At 40.2% G+C, this 18,561-nt stretch overlaps 2 protein-coding genes across 2 annotated transcripts; both read left to right on the forward strand.

Annotated features, from left to right (window-relative positions):
* Positions 1–13,594: 13,594 nt before the first annotated feature.
* On the forward strand, positions 13,595–14,899 carry LOC148200986 (uncharacterized). The gene has a single exon (XM_088113105.1). The coding sequence runs from the start codon at positions 13,595–13,597 to the stop codon at positions 14,897–14,899; it is 1,305 nt and encodes a 434-aa protein (XP_087969231.1).
* A 1,788-nt stretch (positions 14,900–16,687) lies between these two features.
* Positions 16,688–17,825, forward strand: LOC148200987 (uncharacterized). Its single transcript, XM_088113106.1, has 2 exons — positions 16,688–16,909; positions 17,211–17,825. Exons 1-2 carry the CDS (start codon positions 16,688–16,690, stop codon positions 17,823–17,825), a joined length of 837 nt encoding a protein of 278 aa, XP_087969232.1.
* The last annotated feature ends 736 nt before the right edge of the window (positions 17,826–18,561 follow it).

An 18,561-nucleotide genomic window follows, 5' to 3' on the forward strand; every position in this document is an offset into this window, starting at 1 on the left:
GAGCATATCACGATAGTGCCGCTGAGCGGTACTTTACCGCTGAGCGGTTGATGAGTCAATATTTTATTCACTTCACTTAGTTTATTGTACCGAATTTAATCGGGAAATTGTGCTTAATTGTCCGGTATTTTCCCATTTTTGATAATTGTGCATAATTTGATCGGAAATTCAAATTTAAATTAATTTAAATTATTTGAGCTAATTATTTGCATTATTAATTGTAGGGAAATTTTTGGAAATACAATTTGGGACATTTGGAGGTCAAAAGAAAATGCCACATCAAATATATTTTGAAATAAAATGAAAGAGAGGTGTGGATTTAAATTATGGGAGTGCACATGGAGATGGACTTGATTGGAGAATTCTTTTTGGAGTGTGTAAACCGTGAAGCTTGATGGAATAAGGGTGTCAGGGAGAAGCACATTTGATTCATGCTAATTTATTTTGCTTGTGGCCCACTTGTTGGCTCATTTTACGTGGAAGCAAAATCCACACACGGTCAAAGCATGCGGCCCACACAAGAAGATGCTGTCCAGTGTTGGAAGGGAGGTGCACGAAGAAGGAGCAGCAAGCTTGCAGGGGTGTAGGAAGGAAAAAGAGGAGTCCACGGTCCAAGCAGCTTCCGTCCAGCAAGTGAAGAAGCACACGGCATCCAGCAGCACTCCACGCGTAAGGGGCTGGACAGATGGCACATCCAACAGCGGTCCAGCAGATGGCTTCATGCATCCAACAAAGGGAGCGTCCAGCAAGGCTCATGACACGTCCATATAGAGAAGCTTCAAAAAGCAACAGGGAGGTGCACAACACAGCAAGTCTGCGGCCCAACATGTTTCTTCAATTCCCAGCAGCTTGGGGTGTGCACGGGAGAGAAAGAAGAGAAGCACTCGGCCCTTGGAAAGAAAGCAATCCAGCAGCATCCAGCTGAAGCACGTGGTGTCCAAAGGAGAAGCATGGCCCACACTAAGCAGCAGCCTTCACGGTCCAAGAGGTGTTGCACGTCCAGTAAAAAGAGGGTGCATCCAGCATTCCAGCTTGGAAAACACGGAGGTAGCAAGTCCAGCAGGCACACGTTGAAATAAACCAGCCGCCACAGTAGAAAAGGGAGCTGACCTAATGGGGGGAACGGAGATTGAAGGGGCTGTAACGTGAAATGGTGTCCAGCCGCCACCCTTTCTTTTTCTGCTTTTCACCTTTGAACATTTGCTGGTCCTTTAGGAATTCATTTCTTCTATTTGTTTAAGCAGTGTACACGGTTGGGTCTTACTCATGCTGGACCTATAAGGATTCATATATTTCCCATGTTAGCTCACTCATTTAGTTCTACTTCACTGATTAATATGTTTGCTTCGAATGCCATTCTCGCTGCAATACATTTTCATTTCTTACACTAGCTTGAATCTTGTTCTATTTTTCTTATTAATCTGTAATGTACCCTTGTCTCAATTAGCTCATCACTGCAACTTACTAGCATGGATTTATCTTTACAATTCACGTTGTTTACACAAGCTGAGATTTAAATTTGGTTCTCTTGGTTTAATTGTTCTGTAAGTTCATAATGGGGCTCTCGGTTTTGGAAAAATGAGGAGAATGAGATGGAAGAACCCACGTGAAGAGGTCACGTCCAGGGGAGAAAAAAAAATTCATTTTAGCATTTGCTTTCATTTTGAAGTTCACAGTGCACATGGTTGGAGATAAAATCATATAGTTTTATTTTCATTGCTATTTTTATATCATATGTGATGGATGTGTCCTGGAGCTTTTCATTTCTTTTAACGTTGCATTTTATTTCGATTAAAGCATTTTTCATTTTAGTGTTGTCTATTTTGCTTGGTTGTGATACTTTAGTTATAATGTTAGTAGTGACCAATCAATTTAATTTTTATTTTTAATTGAAACTATTTTTATATTTCTGTTTGCATTCAAAATTCTTCACAAACCCCCCCCCACTGCGTGTTTGATCTGAGACTGAACCAAAAATTGGTCCTTGAGAGACGACCTAGGAGTCACTTCCTAGTCTATACTGCATTCTTTTCTGCACAATTTTTGTTGGGAGGTGCGACCCTCTCATCAAAATGGCGCCGTTGCCGGGGACCAACGGTTTAGTCTTAGGTCTTTTGTTGTGTTAGTGTCTTTTGTTGTGTTAGTGTTGTGTTGTGTGATGTGTTTTAGGATGTTTAGTTAGTCTTGTTTGGGTTTACTTCTTTTATCGATTTTTGTGTTTTTAGAATTTTTATCATTTTTTTTTTGAATTTTGTGCATTTAGTTGTTGTTTCTGGAAGTTTCAGATTATGTAAATAATGGTTTTCCCCCATATGTTATGTTTCTATATGTTTGGTTTAATCTTTGTTTGAAGTGGAAGTCCAGGTCTGGGACAGGTTTTGCACTACAATAGAGGAGATGACAGATTCTCAAGACTGGATATATGATCTGATCCAGAGTCTTCCCAAATTCCATGGGTTGGCACATGAAGATCCATACAGGCACCTCAAGGAGTTTTGTTTAGTGTGTTTGTCGATGAGGCCTCCTGGTGTTTCAAAGGAGACAGTGTTGATGAAAGTGTTTCCAATGTCCCTTCAAGGTGTAGCAAGAGACTGGTTCCTATACCAGTATCCTTTTGATAGTTGGCAGGAAACACAACAGAGATTCCTCCACAAGTTCTTTCCAACAGCAAAGGTAAGCAGCATTAGGAGGGAGATCACTACCATTGAGCAATTTCAAGAAGAAAGCCTGCCAGATTATTGGGAGAGGTTTAACAGGCTCTGCACAGCCTGTCCAAACCACCAAATTCCAGAGCATTTGCTCTTGATTTACTTTTATGAAGGGCTCTTGGACAATGAAAGGATATTAGTGGATGTAGCTGCTGGGGGATCTTTGATGGACACAACTCCAACAGAGGCAAAGAAGTTGCTCTGCAAGCTGGCGGGTCAAAATCCAAGTGAGGTAGTAAAGGAAAAACCTGAGCAGGTTTACTGTAAAGTTGAAATCCCTACTCATGTATCTGAGGTTCAAGTAAATTTTAATGCTTTTGAATTGGTAAAACTTGAACCATTTAAGCCTGTTCTGGATTCTGATATTGATACACATGTGCACACTCATGCTGTGGATTCATTATTCCCTGTAGAGCACATTGACATACCTGATGTTCACTATCCTTGCACTGACCTTGATTTAAATGATAGCCTTGAGGATGCAGTTGATGACTTGGAGATTGGTAAGAAAATTTTCAATGAGCAAAAACAGGTTTATTCTGAACTTGAGATTCCAAACACTTTACCTGATTTGCTTATACATTCAAATGCCTGTGATTTGATGCACACTGATTCTATAGGATTCATGACTGATACTGATACAGATTTGATTGACCATTCTAAAATTTTTGATTCAATATCAGCCATTGAACCCATTGGTCTAAAGGTTGTTTTGAATGGACATGATTGTCGTGATGAAATTTTGAATGATAATAGCCTTGAACTGACCTTTGATTCTGTTGATGATGCATATATCAATATTGATTTTGAGGTAGAAACTGTGCAATCTGATAACTCTATAGAGTTAGGACTGAACTTTGATCTGACACAGTTCTCTAAGAACTTTGAATGTGATTGTGAATCTGGTTCTTGCCCGATTTGTATTGAAATTGATTATGTGTTACAGATAGATTCTAAGCGTATAACAGATGCTATTAATTGTGAGTTTGATGACCATGCTGCAGAATTAAATGAGAATGCAGGTGCTGACATTAAGGAAATCATGATTAATGAAGGAGAGTGTACTGCTACTTCTTTGACTGAGCCAGAGATCTCCATTCTGGTGTCACACACTGAACAACTGCCAGTGGAAGGAAAGCTACTGATGGAACAGTTTGCTGGGAAAAGAAAGAAGAAGCATCTCGTTGTGGATGATATGGCAGTACTGATGAAGTTGTTCCTCCTCCAAACTTGTTTGCTGAATCTTGTGGTGGAAGACATCTCCCTGAAAGTCCAAAATTGGCAACTGCCACCATGATCAGGGGAGTTTCCTTTCTCTCTTCTCCCCTTTTCCCTACTTTTATTGCACTTGTCCATGATCTGTTCATTGTTTTGATTTTCGATCTTATGCTTATGACACATTGAGGACACTGTGTAGTTTAAGTGTGGTCTATTGGGGGAGATTTTTATTTTTTCTTTGTTAGTTTTTGTTTTCTTGGTTAAATTTTTTTCTTTTCTAGGTTATTTTTGTCGTGTCTTGTGTACAGTTTTACATGTTTCTCTTGATTTCTGGACTTTGATTAGGTTGTAGATGTGTCTTTCACTTCATTGATACTCTGATTTGTTTGAAATCCTTGCTTTTCTCTGCTTGGGAAGATGATTATGATGTTTGAGAGGTTGATTTGATTGTGACATAAATTACCCTGTGTGAGAATTTGAGCCACTTTATGTTCTTTCTTGAGTGCATTGAGTTGAAATTCTTTACCTTAAACACTTGAGAGAAACACTGATTGTGTGCATCTGTGAGGTTCTGTTGTTTTGATTCACCTCTTGAGCTGATCAATCATTTTGCCATGTCTTGAATTGCTTGGATGATTTCATGAGTATCTGCTTTCTCTGATTGATTCTGTGTTGGATATTGTCTACTTCCTTTCTTGGTCCAGATTCCTGGAGAACTGTGTAATTCTGTTTTTGTTCCTGTTTTGGAGTCTTTGTTGTCTGTCTGTCGAGTCTGTGTCACCTCCCTGATGTTTGAGTAGTTCCCTGGTTTTCGTCTTGATTTTGCCCAGGAGTGCAAAAGACTAAGTGTGGTCTATTTTGATGAGTCAATATTTTATTCACTTCACTTAGTTTATTGTACCGAATTTAATCGGGAAATTGTGCTTAATTGTCCGGTATTTTCCCGTTTTTGATAATTGTGCATAATTTGATCGGAAATTCAAATTTAAATTAATTTGAATTATTTGAGCTAATTATTTGCATTATTAATTGTAGGGAAATTTTTGGAAATACAATTTGGGACATTTGGAGGTCAAAAGAAAATGCCACATCAAATATATTTTGAAATAAAATGAAAGAGAGGTGTGGATTTAAATTATGGGAGTGCACATGGAGATGGACTTGATTGGAGAATTCTTTTTGGAGTGTGTAAACCGTGAAGCTTGATGGAATAAGGGTGTCAGGGAGAAGCACATTTGATTCATGCTAATTTATTTTGCTTGTGGCCCACTTGTTGGCTCATTTTACGTGGAAGCAAAATCCACACACGGTCAAAGCATGCGGCCCACACAAGAAGATGCTGTCCAGTGTTGGAAGGGAGGTGCACGAAGAAGGAGCAGCAAGCTTGCAGGGGTGTAGGAAGGAAAAAGAGGAGTCCACGGTCCAAGCAGCTTCCGTCCAGCAAGTGAAGAAGCACACGGCATCCAGCAGCACTCCACGCGTAAGGGGCTGGACAGATGGCACATCCAACAGCGGTCCAGCAGATGGCTTCATGCATCCAACAAAGGGAGCGTCCAGCAAGGCTCATGACACGTCCATATAGAGAAGCTTCAAAAAGCAACAGGGAGGTGCACAACACAGCAAGTCTGCGGCCCAACATGTTTCTTCAATTCCCAGCAGCTTGGGGTGTGCACGGGAGAGAAAGAAGAGAAGCACTCGGCCCTTGGAAAGAAAGCAATCCAGCAGCATCCAGCTGAAGCACGTGGTGTCCAAAGGAGAAGCATGGCCCACACTAAGCAGCAGCCTTCACGGTCCAAGAGGTGTTGCACGTCCAGTAAAAAGAGGGTGCATCCAGCATTCCAGCTTGGAAAACACGGAGGTAGCAAGTCCAGCAGGCACACGTTGAAATAAACCAGCCGCCACAGTAGAAAAGGGAGCTGACCTAATGGGGGGAACGGAGATTGAAGGGGCTGTAACGTGAAATGGTGTCCAGCCGCCACCCTTTCTTTTTCTGCTTTTCACCTTTGAACATTTGCTGGTCCTTTAGGAATTCATTTCTTCTATTTGTTTAAGCAGTGTACACGGTTGGGTCTTACTCATGCTGGACCTATAAGGATTCATATATTTCCCATGTTAGCTCACTCATTTAGTTCTACTTCACTGATTAATATGTTTGCTTCGAATGCCATTCTCGCTGCAATACATTTTCATTTCTTACACTAGCTTGAATCTTGTTCTATTTTTCTTATTAATCTGTAATGTACCCTTGTCTCAATTAGCTCATCACTGCAACTTACTAGCATGGATTTATCTTTACAATTCACGTTGTTTACACAAGCTGAGATTTAAATTTGGTTCTCTTGGTTTAATTGTTCTGTAAGTTCATAATGGGGCTCTCGGTTTTGGAAAAATGAGGAGAATGAGATGGAAGAACCCACGTGAAGAGGTCACGTCCAGGGGAGAAAAAAAAATTCATTTTAGCATTTGCTTTCATTTTGAAGTTCACAGTGCACATGGTTGGAGATAAAATCATATAGTTTTATTTTCATTGCTATTTTTATATCATATGTGATGGATGTGTCCTGGAGCTTTTCATTTCTTTTAACGTTGCATTTTATTTCGATTAAAGCATTTTTCATTTTAGTGTTGTCTATTTTGCTTGGTTGTGATACTTTAGTTATAATGTTAGTAGTGACCAATCAATTTAATTTTTATTTTTAATTGAAACTATTTTTATATTTCTGTTTGCATTCAAAATTCTTCACAAACCCCCCCCCACTGCGTGTTTGATCTGAGACTGAACCAAAAATTGGTCCTTGAGAGACGACCTAGGAGTCACTTCCTAGTCTATACTGCATTCTTTTATGCACAATTTTTGATGGGAGGTGCGACCCTCTCATCAGCGGTACTCTCACAGATTGGGTTTTAGTTCCCCTTAGCGGGACCCGAGCCCATTAGGGTATTTTTAAACCCTAAGCTGCGTATTCTCTCACACTTTCAGATTTTTCTCTGCACAAACACTCCCACATACCTTCTCCAAGGTTTTCCACATCTTTTCACTCTTCCCTCTTAAGAAAATTTCTCTTCCACTCACTTTTTCACTAGTGTGCCATCAAAGTTTGGGGTTGGAAGAGAGCATTCTAGCTTGGAAGCATTCTCATTGCATCTAGTATCTCCACCCAAGTAAGTAAAATGCATTTTGTTCATTCTAGGGTTTTTGATTTTGAATATGATTGTCAAAGCATGAAGATTTAGGGGTTTTGATTTCTTTGCATGATTTGATGATATATTTGATGTTTGAACCGATTAAACTGCATGATTATGAACTGGAAAACTGAAAATTGCATTTGGGTGGAGTTAGGAAAGCTTTAAAACAGGTTTTTCAAAAATCTGCAGAGTTACCGCTGAGGGGTAAACTGCCGCTGAGCGGCACTCTGCCAGATTTGATTTTTCTGGTTTTTTTGTGATATGGAATGTGGTACTGGTGGCGCTGAGGGGAAATTCTGGCCCTCAGCGGTGGTTTAGCTTCGAAAGGAGTTGTGTTATGTGTTTTACTAATGATTAACATCATGTTCTGTGGTTTTGTATTTGTGTTTTGAATGTAGGAATGGCATCATCTTCAGGAAAAAGATTGAAAACCATGGCAACCAAGAGAAAGGAAAAGGAACCAGAGCAACCCCACTCTAGCAGGTTCCTCTCTAGGAAACATGAGAAGCACTTTAAAGTGGTTCAGGACAGGAGACTGCTGATGGAGAGAAAGGTTGGAATGATACCTAACCTTGCTCCTCAATTTGGAGAGCAAGTTTTAGGGAATGACTGGGGAAAGCTAGCCACTTATCCTGCACCTGCCAACATAGCTGTGGTTAAGGAATTTTACACCAATGCAAAGAAGATTGGTGATTATCCAGCTGAGAATTATTTGGGCTATGTCAGAGGCCATGCTATCAGGTATGATCCTGATTCAATTAATAACTTTCTGGACACTGTATGGGCTGGTGAGCAGTGCCAGTTTGCTCTTTGCATGGAGGAAGGTGCTGATTATGAGGATGTGGAGAGAGTACTGTGTATACCTGGAGGACACTTCCAAAGGAATCGATCTGGCTCAGTGGTTAACATTAGGAGGACAGATTTGACTCCTCTTGCAAAGTATTGGATGGCGTTTTCTCATGCCAACATTCAGCCATGTTCACATGTGTCAGATATTACTCTCAGCAGGGCATTCTTCATCTACTGTGCTATCAGAAACTTGAATGTTAATATTGGGCAGGTGATAGCTGATGAGATTAGTGTGTGCGCCAATACTTCAAACAACAAAGCACCACTGGGACATCCTTCTTTGATCACGCACCTTTGCAAGATAGCTGGGGTGGACACTTCTGCTCCACCATTTGAGAGGCCAAGAAAAGCTATTGATGAGGCCTATTATAGACAGTACTGTGGAGGTGATGATGCAGCTCAGCCAGTTCCACCACGCCGGGCTCGTAGAGAGAGAGGGCCAGCACAGAGCCAGACATCTGCTGATACACATGAAGCAGAACCATTCCAGATGAGGGACATGTATGTCTCTTATAGGTGCTCAGTTGCAGTCCATTCACAGAGGGCAGGTGGCCACTGCTGAGATGATTGTGGGGATGTATGATACACCTCCAGCCCACAGGTGGACTATGGATGAATTCCATAATGTGGTAGCTTGGCCAGAGGAACCAGTGCATGGAGGAGGAGCTGGAGCAGCTGAAGCTTCGGCTAGAGAGATGGAAGAAGATGAAGCTGATGATGATGATGCATTTGAAGATGATGAAGATGAGGAAGAGAGAAGATACAGAGGACAGCTCAGACTGATGAGGAGCTGAGATAGCATTTACTGATAAATGCTATCATATGATTATGCTTTTGTGGTTTAAGTTTTCTGAACTTATTTGTTTTGTTTTTAGATTAGGGTTTGATGTACTCTATTGAAACCTGGTTTGTGATGGTTTGCTATTAACTGTGATTGTGTGATAAGTAATACTGAATGATGCTTATGATTAATTGATGTTGAGATGATGTGCACATTAAAATGCTTATACAGGTGATTCACAAGCTTTGTGAACAAATGCATGATATCATGATTGTGATTGTGAAATTAAGCAGGATGTGTATGTCAAATGTGAATGAGCTTATATGTGAGATTTTGAGCTCCAGAGTTGTTATTGTTGAATGCTATTACTTTGAAAGCATGAATGGTTTTGCCAATGTTTTCTATGATTGAATCAATTGCTTGTTTTGCATCACATGATCAAGGCCATTTGTTGAAACCTTTTTATTGGCCAAATTCATAAAATTAGCCCACTAAAAAAAGAACACTTTGTGTTCTACCCTTTGAACCCTTAGCCTTGAATATACACTGAAAACCCTTGTTGAAAATCTTTACCTTGAGTTAAGTAGAAGATCTTGTGTGGTATTGTTAAATGTTCAAGTTTGGGGTTGTTGGGAAAACATGAAAAGCATTGAGCTAAGAGCTAAAAAGTAAGAATATGCAAAGAAAAAGAAAAGAAAAGAAAAAGAAGCAAAGCTCAATGCAAAGGCAAAAGAAAGTTGGGAAAGAATAAGATGATTGTGTTGTTATGATTCTCTTAACTCAAGGATTTTGTGATCCAGAAAAACCAATTTTCTTGTTAGCCCAGCCACATTATAAGCCATAGAAAAGTCCTTGTGATGATGCATGCTTGTGAATGTTTTTGATTGTGGTAAAATGAAAGGCAAAGTTGATTCATGTAACATTGTGATAGTAGAGTGAATGAGTGATCATCTCTTATACACTTGAGTGTGAGTGAAACACTTGACTTAGTGAGGAAATATCACATGAACACATGAACATCCATGCTTAATTGATTGATCATTCATGAAAATAGCATTTGTTGGAATTTAAATGACTTTGTGAACACTAAAGCATGTGCACATCTTGATTGAAACTTTGGTCATAAGTTTGAGTGAAGTTTTTACTTATCTTGAAAAGAAGATTTTGAATGAAGTGAACCATCATATGAATTGGTTGAAGATGAGTTACATCTTTTGCTTGAGGACAAGCAAAGTTCTAAGTTTGGGGTTGTGATAACAGTTGAAAAACTTTATTTTCATGATTAAAATTGACACTAAAAGCAACCTTTACACTTAGAAACTAGCTTGAAATCATGTTTTTATATATTTTAAATAAGAGAGCTGGACAGGTTTATGCTTGATTTCAGTGTTTTTGTGCAGGTTTTAAGGTGAATTTGGTGAAAGAAGTGAAGAAGGAGAGAGTTGAAATCAGAAAAGACAACAAAAAGTGCAAAAGGAGAAGCCGAAGTCACCGCTCAGCGGCAGTTTACCGCTGAGCGGCACTCTGGAAGTCACGTGAGGTCCGCTGAGGGGCAAAATGGCCGCTGAGGGGAGAAAACAAGTCACGCACTCACCGCTGAGCGGTATTTTACCGCTGAGCGGCACTTTAATGGGCTTGGACTTGACTTTTTGTAATTTACGAATGATATATAAGCTTTAGGGTTTCCTAGGTTAGGCATCTTTGGCAGAAACGAGCAAACACTCTCTCTTCCACCCCTTTGAAGGAGGATCTTGGATGCTGAGGCTTCCTCTTCACCTTTTTAGGGTTTATTCTTTCATTCTTTCATTGTAATTCATCTAGGTTCACCATGAATATGGTGAACTAAACTCTGTATGTTTGTTGGGGAATCAATGTAATCTTGTGAAACTCTCATATATGGAATCTGTTTTTACATCTTTTAATTAAGACTTATGCTTTCTTTCATCATTAGTTAGGGTTTTTCCTCTTTGCTTAATGCTTGCATTGTTTAACTCATTCGTGCATGATTATTGGTTTTGTCGATACGGGCACGTACGGGGAAGTCTAGATCCGGGGAATTTCTCCCAATATGATATTGGTTGTCGTTAAGCTCCTGCACTTATGAACTGATCATTAGGAATGCTAGGAATTGTATGAACTCGTGATTAGGGAGAAGCCTTCTGGAAAGGTACATTAGAGAGTGGCATTAACAATGATGATTTGACTGTTGAATTCCTAAAAATATATGAGAGTGGATAAGATGAAATTGACCCCCAACAACATATTCATATCTATATTTCATTGAAAGTGTTTATCTTTTGCTTTTTGCCATTGATCAAAATTCATGCATACATGTTTATTTTCTGTCTTGCATATTAAACTCCAAATATTTCGTTTGTAAGTCTTAGTTAATCAAGAAACCACATAACTAAACTAGGCCGTGAGTCCTTTGGGAAGAATGATACTTGGTCTAACCAAGTTTATTACTTGAACGATTCGGTCATACTTGCCGATTGAAAACAAGTTTGTGACATCATATTTTGGTGTTCATAAATTTGTCCATCACTTGGACCTAGGGTTTTTCTTTTGTGTGGACCCCACCCTCATTAAGGGGGAGACACACGGTCTTAGAAGAGGGTGCCCAGCCGCCACACTTTTTAGCACTTTTACACTCTCGGTCTCAGCTTTGGTTTTGGGGCTTTTGTGTTTTTGGCTGAAAACGCTATTCTCGAATGATGAATGAAAAGCACATTTTCAATTTGTCCATTTCATTTTTGCAAGCGTTGGATTCATGAGCAATGTTTATTTAATTTTCATTATGATAAGTGCACGGTTTATGTCCAACATTGTCACATTGCAGAGGGGATCCAAATTCTTTTAGAAAAGCTCATTTTTGTTTATTCAGAATGGATGCACACGGTGCTAGCACGTTTTGGAAGAAGTGGTGTGTTGTCACGGCATGAGAGAATGGTAGCAATAAGGTGTTACGTCCAGGGGGCAGCAGCTGTTACGTGGATGTATTTTTGTCAAGGGAGCACCACGGAAGAAGCTTGCACAGCATGAGGTGTTGAGCTAGAAGATGGGCAGCAGCTGTCACGGACACACGGCTGGAAGTAGAAAGTGTTGTCTCGGTTTGGGAGAAGAGTAGTTTGGTGAAGCAATGTATGAGGCACAGGTGGAAGCACGGGAATGAGAGGAGCACATTGTTGAGTTCTTAGGTGGCAACGTGAAGTCACGGCTGGAAGCAAAGAGGAGATACGGTGATTTGAAAGCTGCTGCCACGGAAAAAGGCTACCCCACTTTCGTTTATTGGATTAAACATTTTGCAGATTCATTTACCTTTAGAAATGAAGAAGTGAGTTAATAGGAGAATGAAGTGATGTCTCGGTTGTCTCACGGCTGCTGGAGGAAAAGAGATTTGTTTATTTTTATTTATGAATTGAGAAGTTGACTTGACGGGAGTAGAATGGTGTGCACGGGAATGTGATGCTGGAAAGCATGTCCAGCCTGGAGCAGCTGCAACGTGATTGTTTTTGGAGAAAAAGTAATTATCTTTCCTTGAGAAGCGGTGAAGAAGTGAAGCACGTGGTGTCATGGTAGTAGGGGTAATGGATGTTGGAATTGCAGAATGGTGTGCACGGAAATGTAACCTGGAAGCACTGCTGGAATGAAAAAAGCTATGCCACACTTTCATTTAGTTGGAGATGTCTTTTCTTTAAGAAATGAGAAGTAGAGTAGGTGGTAGTCAAGGATGATGGGACGTGCAAACTTGGCAGCAGAATGTGTGGCACCTCTTTCCTTTATTTCTTTGAGAATAAAGAAATAATTAGAAGGGAACGAAGAAGGCAAGTGAGTCACGACCAGAGAATTGCATTTTAGAAGCATCTTTAATTTCAAATTCTCTTGGAAGCATGCTCACGTTCACGGGTTGCATCTACATTTCTTCTTTCCTTTGGATCATTGCTTTTGATGTTTACCTTATAACATTGCATTTAATATTTTAGCTTTAAGTGTTGCATTTCTATAGTTTTAATTGTGTTTGAATATTTATTTATTGTATTGTTTTCTTTAATGTTTTCATGAACTTTAATGCTTTCAATTATATTCGGTCGTGTTTTATTTAATTTCCAGTTTAATTTAATTTTACCGCAACCAAAAAAATCACAAAAGCCCCCCCTTTTTTTCCGTGTGTGATCTGAGACTGAACCGCAATATTGGTCCTTGTGAGACGACCTAGGAGTCACTTCCTAGCACTATACTGCATTATTTTATGCACAACTTTTGTGGGAGGTGCGACCCTCTCAACAAAAGGCATGGCCAGTATTCGTCCCATGAAACCTTTACAACCTCCATACCCTCATAATTATGATCAAAATGCAAGATGCAATTTTCATGGGAGAAGCATTGGCCATTCGACTGAAAGGTGCATGGGTCTTAAGTTCAAAGTACAATTGCTAATTGATGCAGGATGGTTGAAGTTCCAGGAAGACAAACCTAGTATTTAGGTCAACCCCCTTGTCGAGCATGGAAACGCCTCAACCAATGCCATCAAGGTTGGACGACACAAGCTAGTAAGGAATGTGAGGGAAATTCGAAGCTCCAAAAAGATTATCTTTGATAAATTGGTAAGATTGGGTTTGCTAAGGGATGAAAATGGCCTCGGAGAGGCATGTGGAATTCATCCAAGAACTAAACATGTCATTAATGAGTGTAGCAAATTTAGAAGTATTCTTCAAGATCTGATTAACAGAAGTTTCATACAAGTATACTATGAGGATAAAGAAGGAGAAGTATTTGCACAGACTGGTGGAGAGCCCAATATGACTTTGCGGGAACCATTAGTGATTCTTTCACCAGAACCCCTCCTACACTCATGACACAAGGAAGATCCTCTATCATTATCCAAACACCTTCCCCTTTTGCCTATAGAAGTGAGAAGACTGTCCCATGGAAATATGACACACGTGTGATTGAGGAGAAATGCGATGAGCCAATCATTGAAAATATATCAGGCATTGGCAGGATGACGAAAAGTGGACAAATCTCTCCACCGTCACTTTTGACAAAGGAAGATGTGGAACTTTCAAAAGAAAAGATCAGGCCATCAGATAAGAATGTTAAAGAAATTTTCGATGAAGAGGCATGTGAATTCTTGAAATTTATACAGCAAAGTGAATATAAAGTGGTGGATCAACTGAAACGCATGCCAGCAAGGATCTCCCTCTTGGAACTACTCATGCATTCAACCTCGCATAGAAAGTTGTTAATGAGAGTACTCGGTGGGGCTCAAGTAGAGCAGAATATTTCCTTGGACCAGTTCGAGGGGATTGCTAACAACATTACTGCTAATGATTACCTCACCTTCACTGATGAAGAAATACCTGCTGAGGGAAGAGGGCACAATAAAGCCCTTCATATCTCTGTAAAATACTTGGATCATGCCATAGCACGCATTTTAATTGATAACGGTTCCTCCCTGAATGTAATGCCTAAGGTAACTCTGAAGAAATTACCGTATGATGTGATTCACTTGAAGCCAAGTACTATGATCGTAAGAGCTTTTGATGGGAGCAAGAGGGATGTTATGGGAGAGATAGATTTGCCAGTACAAGTCGGTCCTTGTGTTTTCCAAATAACCTTTCAAGTCATGGAAATTCACCCAGCCTATAGTTGCCTGTTAGGTCGCCCTTGGATCCATTCAGCGGGAGTGGTGCCCTCTACATTACATCAAAAACTAAAGTATGTCATGGATAATCAGCTAATCATAGTCTCAGGAGAAGAAGATTTCCTTGTAAAAGGGCCCTTGTCTACTCGCTATATTGAGGCGGCAGAGGAGGCTCTCGAGATCGCGTTTCAATCATTGGAGATCATTGGAAATACCTATATAGAGTCAATGCCAGTAAATCCGTACCTGTCTTGTGCCTCTCTTATGACAGCTAAGGTCATGCTAAAAGAGTGTTTTAAGCACGGAAAAGGTCTTGGAAAATACGGGCAAGAACGGACCCTCCTACTAGAACTTGTGGAGAATAAGAATAGATATGGCCTGGGGTACAAGCCCACCAAATATGACAAAAGGAGAGCAAGGAAGGAAAAGAAAGAACAAAGCCTAGCTCGCATAGAAAGAAGAGATCCACTAATAGGGAAGATCCGCACTTGTGATATTAGAGAGAGTTTCTGAAGCGCGGGGTGGATTAACACCAGCCTAATAGCAACAATCGGGAATGAAGAGGAAGATTCCGCATTTGTGTGGCCGTGCACCCCGGAAACACAGCTCAAGAACTGGAGGACAGAGAATTTGCCTGTGATGCTTGTTGAAATGTAATAGTTTTTAAATAGCCTTAATGCTTTTCCCGGAGCATTGGGGTTCGTACGTTACGGGTTGACACTTTCTTTTGCATTCAGTTTAACGTTAAATTAAGTTTGTTTTTTTATTGTTTCGTGGTTATTGTTTGTCCTAAAAAAAGAAATTTTCTTTAAAATCAAATAATGCAGATGTGACAATGAATGTTTTGAAAACAATAATGTTGATACCCCTAATTTCGAGCACCCTATCAATAACATGGAAGATGATTATGAAATTGAGCCGGAACCCTCCCCAGAATTAATGAGATTAGTTGAGCAAGACTCCAGGGAATTAAAACCCCACCAAGAAGAAGTTGAAATATTTGATGTAGGAGAAGATAGCGAGAGGAGAGAGGTGAAAATCGGCACGGGAATGAAAAAAGAAGTGAAGGAAGAGTTATGTGCTCTGTTAAAGGAATTTAGGGACATGTTCGCTTGGTCGTACGATGATATGCTTGGTTTGGATACAGACATAGTCCAACATAGGCTGCCACTCAAGCCAGAATGTCTACCGGTCAAACAAAAACTAAGGAGAATGAAACCAGAAATATCCCTAAAGAACAAAGATGAAATACGAAAGCAGTTCGACGCAGGATTCCTAGCGGTATCAAGGTACCCTCAATGGATGGCAAATATCGTGCCGGTACCAAAGAAAGATGGTAAAGTTCGAATGTGTGTTGACTACCGTGATTTGAACCGCGCAAGTCCAAAGGACAATTTCCCATTACCACATATTGACACATTAGTAGATAACACAATTAAGTTCTCTTTATTTTCATTTATGGATGGCTTTTCGGGATATAACCAGATTAAAATGGCCCCGGAGGATATGGAAAAGACTACTTTCATCACGTTATGGGGAACCTTCTCTTATAAGGTGATGCCTTTCGGACTCAAGAATGTTGGGGAAACTTATCACAGGGCGATGGTGGCGCTTTTCCATGATATGATGCACAAGGAAATAGAAGTTTATGTGGATGACATGATTGCCAAATCTGAACAAGAAGAGGAACACATTCTCAATCTGAAAAAATTGTTTGAAAGACTGGGAAAATTCAAACTCAAACTTAACCCAGCTAAGTGTACATTTGGTGTAAAGTCCAGAAAGTTGTTGGGTTTTGTGGTAAGTCAAAAGGGGATAGAAGTGGACCCCGACAAGATACGAGCAATAATGGAAATGCCATCCCCCAGCACAGAAAAGGAGGTACGACGTTTTTTGGGTCGGCTAAATTACATTGCTAGGTTCATCTCTCAATTAGCAACCACCTGTGAACCCATGTTCAAGTTGTTACGTAAAAATCAACCTGTAAAGTGGAATGAGGATTATCAGACCGCTTTCGACAAAGTCAAGCGGTATCTACAGGACCCTCCTGTATTGAGACCGCTCGAGTCGGGAAGACCGCTCATTCTTTACCTAACGATATTGGATGAATCAATGGGTTGTGTGTTGGGTCAACATGACACAGCCGGAAAAAAAGAGTATGCTATATACTATTTGAGCAAGAGATTCACAGACTGCGAACGACGATATTGACCATTAGAGCGAACTTGTTGCGCATTGGCATGGACTGCTCATCGCCTAAGACAATACATGTTAAATCATTCTACTTGGTTGATATCTAAAATGGATCCTATTAAATATATTTTCGAAAAGCCTGCTCTCACAGGAAGAATTGCACGGTGGCAAATGCTTTTGTCAGAATATGATATCATATACGTCACTCAAAAATCTGTCAAGGGTAGTGCTCTAGCTGATTATTTGGCCCAACAACCTATTAGAGATTATCAACTGATGCAGCCCCACTTTCCTGATGAAGATATCATGGCTTTGTTCGGAAAAGTTGAGGTAGTCCCCAACTGAAGGGGGAATGGGAGACCAGGGATGGAAAGCTAGTCCCCTATCAAGCCTACATCAGTAAGTTGAATGAGGACTTTGACTCCATCACGTTTCATCACATACCGCGAGATGACAATCAATTGGCCGATGCCTTGGCTACCTTATTATCAATGTTTGAGATTAATCGGGATATGGAAGTACCAATGATCAAAATGAAAGCCATGTAGAGCCAGCATACTGTCATTCCGTAGATGCAGAGCCAAACAGGAAGCCTTGGTATTACGATATTATGAATTATCTAAAGACTCAGGGGTATCCAGAAGGGGCATCTGAAAACGATAAGAGGACACTAAGGAGGTTAGCGGCACACTTTATCTTAAATGGGGATGTTTTGTACAAAAGAAACCATGACATGGTACTCCTCAGGTGTGTGGAAGCAAAGGAGGCTGAGTCAATTTTGGAAGAGGTTCATGAAGGCACATTTGGAACACACATGAATGGGCACTCAATGGCTAGAAAGATTCTGAGAGCGGGTTACTTTTGGTTAACCATGGAACGAGATTGTTGTGCGCATGTAAGAAAATGTGAGAAATGCCAAAAGTATGCAGATAATATCAATGCACCACCCGTAAACATAAATGTATTAACGGCACCTTGGCCATTTTCAATGTGGGGAATGGATGTCATTGGGGCTATAGAACCTAAAGCAACCAATGGACATCGCTTTATACTGGTCGCAATGGACTATTTCACCAAATGGGTAGAAGCTGCCTCCTATGCCAATGTGACTAGAAAGGTAGTGACAAAATTCATAAAAAGAGATTTAATTTGCCGATACAGGCTCCCTGACAAGATTATCACTGATAATGCCAGATACCTGAACAATCAAATGATGAAAGAGTTGTGCAAAGAGTTCAAGATTTGACACCATAATTCTTCACCTTATCGTCCACATATGAACAGAGCAGTCGAAGCTGCAAATAAGAACATCAAGAAGATCGTACAAAAGATGGTAGTCACGTATAAGGACTGGCACGAAATGCTTCCTTTCGCTTTACATGGTTACCGCACATCAGTACGCATGTCGACCGGGGCAACACCTTTTTCTTTGGTATACGGAATGGAAGCAGTATTACCCTTCGAGGTAGAAATCCCATCCTTACGAGTGTTAATGGAAACCCATTTAGAAGAAGTCGATTGGGTTCAAACCTGATTTGATCAACTCAATCTCATAGAGGAGAAGCGGTTAACCTCAGCATGCCAAGGACAATTATACCAACAAAGAATGAAAAAAGCATTCAACAAGAAGGTACATCCTAGGGAACTCCAAGAAGGCGAACTGGTCCTAAAAAAAATTTTCCAATACAAAAGGATCACAGTGGCAAGTGGACTCCAAACTATGAGGGTCCGTATGTGGTAAAGAAAGTATTTGATGGTGGGGCACTTATTCTCACAAGAATGGATGGGGAGGAGTTACCTTTGCCAGTTAATTCTAACGTAGTAAAAAAATTCTATGCATAATGATTCCATGATAGGGAGTGCTTTTAAGGTAGAATTGACATCATTGTATTATGTTTTATTCAATAATTATTTTTCTTCGTAAGGTCGCTTTTAACTTTCGATTTACCTTCCCGAAAATAATAAGCATCACAGCATATCAT

This window comes from Vigna umbellata, chromosome 4 (assembly GCF_029865625.1).
Source record: "Vigna umbellata cultivar VRB3 chromosome 4, Vumbellata_1.0, whole genome shotgun sequence".
In the NCBI taxonomy this organism is placed as follows: domain Eukaryota; kingdom Viridiplantae; phylum Streptophyta; class Magnoliopsida; order Fabales; family Fabaceae; genus Vigna; species Vigna umbellata.